We start from the raw sequence: 7,500 nt of genomic DNA on the forward strand, positions 1-7,500 counted from the left end.
ATACGGTTCATATATATATATATATATATATATATATATATATATATATATATATATGTGTGTGTGTGTGTGTGTGTGTGTGTGTGTGTGTGTGTGTGTGTGTGTGTGTGTGTGTGTGTGTACATATACAATATATATACACATACACACACATGTTTGTAGAGATGGGGGTAGTAGAAGGACGGGGTGGGCATGTGGAAGAGGGAGTAGTGTTGAGGGAGGTAGTGTTATGGGGAGGTGGACAATAAGGTTGTAAGGTAGTAATAAGGGAGGATGGGGTAGTTGATGAAGAAGGTTGTGGGGGTATAGTTGTTGAAGTTGAGCATGTTGAGAGTAGAAATGTCTCCTGGGGTGTTGATTAGGGTGGATACTGTACTAGTCGGCATTGAGGAGGGGGTATTAGTTGTAGTGTTCAGAGCCGTGGTCAAAGGAGAGCCTGGGGTCAAGGAATCGGGCGAGTTTGAATTGGTGGAGCTATTTGATGAAGAGGCAATTGCCTCTAATAATGGTATGGTTAATGGTTATTCATTGTTGGCCATGATAAGCCTGGAGTATGTTGGGGAGAGAAATGGTCCACCCCTCAGGGTCGCTTGAGGGGTAAGGGCTAGACAACTAAAGCAGGGGAATACCGTGCCCATGGCTCCCTCAGGCCATTCAGGACTGGCACAAAGTCAGCCTTTCATCCTTTCAGCACGGCTCTCACACCTTAGGAAGTGGATAGTAGAAGGGATTGGTGAAGGGACAGAAACGAAAAAGTAGGAGGGGAAAAAAAAGACATGCAAAATTTGTTGAGTCGAGGGCTGAGTCCCAAGGTTGGGGAGTTCCCCAGCATTGGGTCCCAGTCTCCGCCTCGTAAGCCCCCCCACGACAACAACGGGCAAGGGATTGGGGGGGTATTGGGGGGCATTGGACCTTTTACTCGCACACGGGTTATACAGGCATCTGGCTTGCCTTCCCGAGGGCATTCCTGGGTCGAGGAGGTCCGTGGGGTGATCTAGAAAGTTGTGACTCGAGCAGATTGTTTAGATCTATCATGAGGAGGTAGAGATGGGCTGAGAACCTGCCCGATGGCTCGCCATGAGGGATCCTCGAAGCTAGAAATGAAGGGTGGATGCGACTCTGCTCCACCGTGAGCAGTAGCTCCCACTGATTAATATAAACCATTACGGGTTAATCTCCATTGATGTGCCAAAATGTTCTCAGTGCCATATATTTTGCCCATCATTTAGTTTTAGGAGGCTTCGCCAAGTCAGATTCTAAAATACAGTATACCAATACATGTGTGTATAAGTCATGTATTGTTGACAAAAATGAATACCTTATCTTTTACCGAATTTGTGCAAAAAATTTTTTTGGCATGTTTCACTTTCCTGATCTATTAGTAAACCTATGGGTACTGTAAATTGCAGATTTTGTTTTTGTTTTTGCAACTGTTTATACTTAGCTATTGCCATAACGTATGATATAATCCACTATAATTTCCTATTAGTAGTATTATGATTTATTTCCATAAACAGTAATATAGTAATATTCACAGAAACTTTTCTTTTAAATAATAATCAAATATAGTCTCATTATTGCCATATGGTAATTTGTAAAATAAAGATTTTCAAGGAAGCAGTTCCCTTACTTGATCTGAAAGATAATTGCAACCAGAAAGTACAAATCAACAGAACTTTCTATACCTCATAAAAAAGTAATAAGCTGTGATAATTTATATCACCATTGCTTTGCTTCAGTGGATAATAAGACACATGTATTTAGTGAAATTTATTATATGTATCAAAATAAATGTAATTTGATGTTTATGATGTATTTTACCTAAAGTAACTGACAATTATAGATAGGCCTAAATTACACAAAGGACAGATTAAATTCATTACCTGTCTATTGTGTAGATCATAACAACTGATGTAGTAAATCTTATAATTACTAAAAAAAAAAAGTGTTTTTGATAGCAATATAAAAGAACCCAATCATAACTATATTACAAATCTTTTACTTTTGTTTTTGTCCACATAGTGAGATTCTTAAAGAGTTTGGAATGGTTCATAAAAAAAGAAATGTGATCAATGTTCAAACAATGCTGAATCATGACCATAATCTCCTTATGTAAACTCCTTTAAACCAATTTTTTATTAAAAATATATACATGTTGTAACAAAAAACTATTTACAAAGTATCTAATTTTTAATCTTACAAATTCAGATTTGGTGTGCAGACTATCTATCAGTAAGGTGGTTCATTCACTCTTCTCCAAGACACTGTATTCCATCTTACAGACAGGAATTATCTTAGCCTTATTGCTAAGTTTTAGAAACTGACACTATAGTCAGTTCTCTCCTCTTCTGGTTCAGCTTTGCTTGAGCTTTTGCTGTCCTCATCTTCATCAAGCTCAACATCGGATTGGTCATCTTCAACATCCTCTTCTTCTTCTTCCTCCCCTTCCCCTTCTGCTTGTTCACTCTCAGTCTCCTCGTCCTCTCTTACAGACTGGTAATGTGATAAATAAACCTAATCAGTATACATATTTACATGCAAATTTACATGTGTATCCATCTATATGGCAATTCAAAAGGAAGCAAGTTAAAAATGTCAGATAATAACTGGTCACTAAATTACAGATATTAAATTAAATTAAACTAAAGAGATAAAGGAAATAACTCACCTGTGACAGCAGCTCCTCACCATGCAAGTCCCTATTCTTCAGATTGCCCATCCAAAAAGCACCAGAGCACTTGTTCATGGCCAACATGGCTTTCACACGATACACAAGCATCTCCAGAGACTTTTTCATGGGTGGGACATAACGTGTTAAACTTGTGTCTTGATTCACCTGAATAAAGAAAAGAGGGGATAATGAGAATAATTAAAGAACAGGAGGTAAAGAAAGAGATTATCTTTGTGTGAGAGTGTGCAAGGGTTTGGGTGGGAGTGTGTGAGGAAAGGTTGTTCAGAGGTGTACAACTGTACATATGCATGTCATATGAAAGCACTCTTTCATCTATTTGACATTTTCTTTCATTGAAAATATCTTTTAAAAATATTTTCACTTACCTTGGAATGAGTGCACACATGTTGAAGAAGTCTTGTTGACGTTTGAAGGTTCTTGAGGAGAGTAACAACTTCTTGATTGTGCATACGGAGGCAGGAGTCCAGGAGAGGCATGGCATTTCGAAGGAAAAGCTCTAGGAATGTACGAGAATACTGCAAGAAACAAAACAGTAAAATAATGTTAATTAACAATTTATGACAATAAAAAGAATGCTTTTCAAAATGGTAATAATTAGGAAAAACCTTCAATCTGCCAATAACAATAATATTCATACTGATATTATCAGAAATAACAATAGAAACTACTATTACTATTACAAATTCCTCTACTTGGAGTGCTATTACATTTGCTAATGCCATTATGACTGCTACTTGAAAAGCTTACCTTTAAACATGGTCCAAATAAATTCCTTGTGTCATATTTCTTTAATGTTCCAACAAGGGTACAGAAAACCTTTATGGCTGTGCTCCACACATTTAAGCATTCTTCACGATTTGCAGCTGATGCAGGCCCCTCAGCAGCAAGGGCCTTCTTTGTTCCACTCACAAGGTACAACAGCAAGCTTCGGTAGTACATGCTCAAGGTACCCCTTCAAAAATAAATTTATATGTAAGGATTTACATCTCATTACATTTTGTTTTGGCAAACTGTTTTCTCTAGAGTGGATATGACAATAAATATGTTGCACTTGTGAATACATAAATTGCAAAAATAATGGGTTCTAATCAAATAAGGGGAACAGTTATAAGTAACTTTAATATTCCATCATAATCAGAACATGAACAACTTTATTATTCCATCATAATCAAAACATGAACAAAGACAAGGACATAAGATCATACTTGTTTAATGTTGGGTATGTTTCTGAACGCGGGTCTCGTCCAGTTTCACTCAAGAACTCTTCCAAAGCCTCGCTACAGATTGTGTCCACAAGACCCAGTGGATTGCTACTTTCCTTTAGATATATCTGTCACAAATAAATATAACACATTATAATAGTTGGTAATCAATATAAGGATTAGTTTATATGAAGAAAATAAGAGTTAATAGCATCAACACCTGAATATGTATACATCCTAGCACACTCAGAGATACAGCTGTTAATAATCAGTAAAAGGATATTTGACTGCACTGAAAAATGTTACCCTGTTTACCTGTAGTAGAGAGAACACATGGTGATTGTAAACAGTGCCTCTTTCTCGCTCTCCACCAGTTGAATACCACTCTCTTTTCAATAACTGCTCTAGCACCTCAACTAGTTCAAGGGAGAAAGTAAACAATTTAGAAAATATAATAATAACAATAATAACTATAATAATAATAATCACAATATTCAATTTTGCAGTATTATACATTATATGAAATTAGACCACATTTACTTGAAGACATGACAGTGAAATGTAAATATATACCAACAGGCCTATTCATGCAAAGAACCTACCTAATTTTTCCTTGAGGTCACCATCATGCTGCAAAAGTGTGAGAGCCACTAGTGCCTGGACAAGCATGACTGCAGTGCTTATACTGACAACAGATGCATGAAAGTTTGAGATATAGCGGAACACCACAGACACCAACTCCTCTTTTCCCATTCCGCTCACTGCTTCTCCCTCCAGTTTCTTACCAATGGTTTTCAGAACAACTAGAAAAAAGAAAATGAAAAAAAAAAAAAAAATGTTAACCAGTTTGAGGTAAAAGGTATATAAATATACTATCATCCACTTAAAGCAAATACCTAACCAACAATATATATATATATATATATATATATATATATATATATTTTATACTAAACCATATCTTTTTATATTCTCATCAGTTTTCCTTTCTTTTCCTTCATTAACAACAAACATCATCAGAATAGGTATAGGGTGAACAAGAACCAATTGCCTGACATCAGACAGGGTATGGCCACATAATGAAGCAAGCATGTGGACTTTCTGAGATGAAGCTTTTATGAGTATCACTTAATGTCCAACTTATGCAAGTGTAGAAACAAAGACATAAAAGATATTGATGATGATGATGATGATGATGATGATGATGATGATGATGATGATGATGATGATGATGACGATGACGATGTAAGTGATGATGACTGAGAAATATCAAAACACACTGTATTACCAATCAGTATTTGGCTGTTTTCTTCTTGCTGCAACCCTGGCCATGACAAGAAAACCTGACAGCGTTGTGAAGAGGAGAGAGTAAACCTTAATAAGAGGTTTTGTTCTCTCACTGAACATTCCAGGTGCATCCATTATACCATCATTATCCGCTATTAAACTCTGTGGAGAAAAGAAATATTCAACAGTTTGTGAGAATGCAATTTATGATAATATTTTATTTCTAATTTTCCCAACAAAACTAAATTTTAGTACAAATGGATTCTATATTCTTGGAGTTATTTGCCATAATGTTTAAGATATCTTCATATACTTGCAACTAAGTTATGTGAGCTGCATAGTGCATCTGTACAAAAAGCTTTTTACATTATCTTTGTTGCCTGCTTAAACTATGTTAAAACTGCATCTTTTTCTATGTGCAACTGCCATCATAAAATTATGATCACTTTAGTAAATGCTGTGGGAATGAAAATATGAAACAACACTTTAAAAAACAGAACCATCTTCTTTATCAATGAAAACCTTTCCTGAAAAGTTCTTTGAAAATCTCTGCCTGCATCCAAATTTTCTATATCATGTTAATAATGGTCTGAAAGAACATTGGTCTTAATGCAAGGATGTTCATTACTAATCGCATCCTGCAATCATTAAGTGCATCTCTATTACCTGGAAAAATTCACTAATCGCTTCCAGGTGAACGCAGATAGGCTTGAGGAAGCGATGTGCTCTCTGTGCAATTTCAGCTGGCGTGAAAAGGTCCAGGTTAGAGTGGCCAATATCTGAAATTCAGATACATAATCTTTAGGTATACATGTTTGACATTTCAATACAAAGAATGCTTAATCATGATAGTGATTTAGACACAAGCCATTCCAGTGCACCAGTAAAACAAAAGAATTTTACTTTTATCGGCAGCATTTCCCAATGTTGAAACTCTCTTGCTACCAGCTTCAAAGACATGTGAAAGTTTCGTGTTAAGATCTTTCAACAGAAACTCAGCCTCAGGTAATGTCAGCTGACCTTGACCCTAAAAGGAAAAGAGTAGGATGAAGTTACAAAATCATTATGCATAATCTTCAATCTCATAAATTCATATGGCAAAATAAAAAATGGATCTCAATACTCTTAACAGGTCTGTCCTTACTTCAATTTCAGTGTCAAGTGCTAACTTCCTGAAGAGTAAACCAAATACATCAAGATAAAGCTCTCTCAGAAATGGTCGACAGCAGCTCATGTCTGTTACCGAGGATATCTGTAAGAATCACAACCAATATCAATTTGGGATGCAGATCTAACAAAGTATAACACAAAGAGGTATAAGCATAAAAAGTACCTTTCACTGTTTAAACTGTACCTCGTTTTCAGCAGATTCCTTATCATCTGGATCTCCAAGCATGGTGGCCTGAGTTGTAGGTTGTGTTGCAGGCTGTGAATTGGCCTGTGACCCCAAATGGGTTTCTCCATCATTTTCTTTTGCTTTACCCTTTTTCCTGAAATTGTAAAATGTAAATAATTAAATAATTCAATGGAGAACTATACAAAAGATACGAAAGATGCAAAGATACATATCATGGAATGTGATAAATCTTAAAATTTCAATATAAAAAATGATCAGAAGGCAGACAAAAAATAATACAAGTTCACTCAAGAATACAAATAAAGTCACATACCCCTTCTTGCCTGGTGGCTTTTTAGCTTTCTTTGCCTTTTTAACAGTTGGAAGGGTCACCACAGGTGGAGAAGCTGATTTGTCTAAATCAAATACTGCCAGTGGAGGGCTGTATGTAGGACAAGCAGGCAGACACTGAGCCAATCTTTTCTCGAGTTTGATTACTTGCTGCAACCTTTGATATACCTGGAAAGTTTTTTAAGGGACTTCATTAACTAGAAAGGTACTGTGTTTTTTAAAGAACATAAAAACATAAAGCAAATACTGAAAGTACAATAAGTTTTATATACCTGTATTAAAGGTAACCAATAAGGCTTACACATAAATTTACCTTAGACTTTATATCTGGATCCTTCTGTGTGACAAAGGCATTAATAAGTTCACGGAACCAATTGATCGTGTAGAAGAGACACGACAGTGATGCATGCTGTTCGGCTTGTGAGAGAGAAGTGAATTTGTCATAGGTTGCTTCTGTTGGAAGATAAACTGGACAGCCAAGGAGAGCATCAACGTTTCCCAGGTCTCCGTCGTGCAGTCGGCTCTCAAGCATGCGGAGAAGGCGGAACTGTGGGGCCAAGGAAACTAACTTGCTCCTAGAAGTAAAGAACACAAACCAAAAATAAATAATTTTAGTCATAATCATTAAAATT

General features: G+C 36.3%; 1 protein-coding gene across 1 annotated transcript in view; it reads right to left on the minus strand.

Moving 5' to 3' along the window:
• Nucleotides 1-1,757: 1,757 nt before the first annotated feature.
• LOC125034662 (Fanconi anemia group D2 protein-like) overlaps nucleotides 1,758-7,500 on the minus strand; it is a 58,938-nt gene continuing 53,195 nt past the window's right edge. Inside the window, 15 exon segments of the mRNA XM_047626564.1 lie at nucleotides 1,758-2,493; nucleotides 2,669-2,836; nucleotides 3,058-3,207; nucleotides 3,440-3,644; nucleotides 3,898-4,022; nucleotides 4,210-4,310; nucleotides 4,497-4,697; nucleotides 5,183-5,240; nucleotides 5,242-5,343; nucleotides 5,848-5,960; nucleotides 6,085-6,208; nucleotides 6,326-6,433; nucleotides 6,536-6,671; nucleotides 6,852-7,036; nucleotides 7,182-7,443. Coding sequence (XP_047482520.1) covers nucleotides 2,314-2,493; nucleotides 2,669-2,836; nucleotides 3,058-3,207; nucleotides 3,440-3,644; nucleotides 3,898-4,022; nucleotides 4,210-4,310; nucleotides 4,497-4,697; nucleotides 5,183-5,240; nucleotides 5,242-5,343; nucleotides 5,848-5,960; nucleotides 6,085-6,208; nucleotides 6,326-6,433; nucleotides 6,536-6,671; nucleotides 6,852-7,036; nucleotides 7,182-7,443 — 2,218 coding nt within the window. The 3' untranslated portion in view covers nucleotides 1,758-2,313.

The sequence above is a fragment of the Penaeus chinensis genome, chromosome 18, assembly GCF_019202785.1.
Source record: "Penaeus chinensis breed Huanghai No. 1 chromosome 18, ASM1920278v2, whole genome shotgun sequence".
In the NCBI taxonomy this organism is placed as follows: Eukaryota; Metazoa; Arthropoda; class Malacostraca; order Decapoda; family Penaeidae; genus Penaeus; species Penaeus chinensis.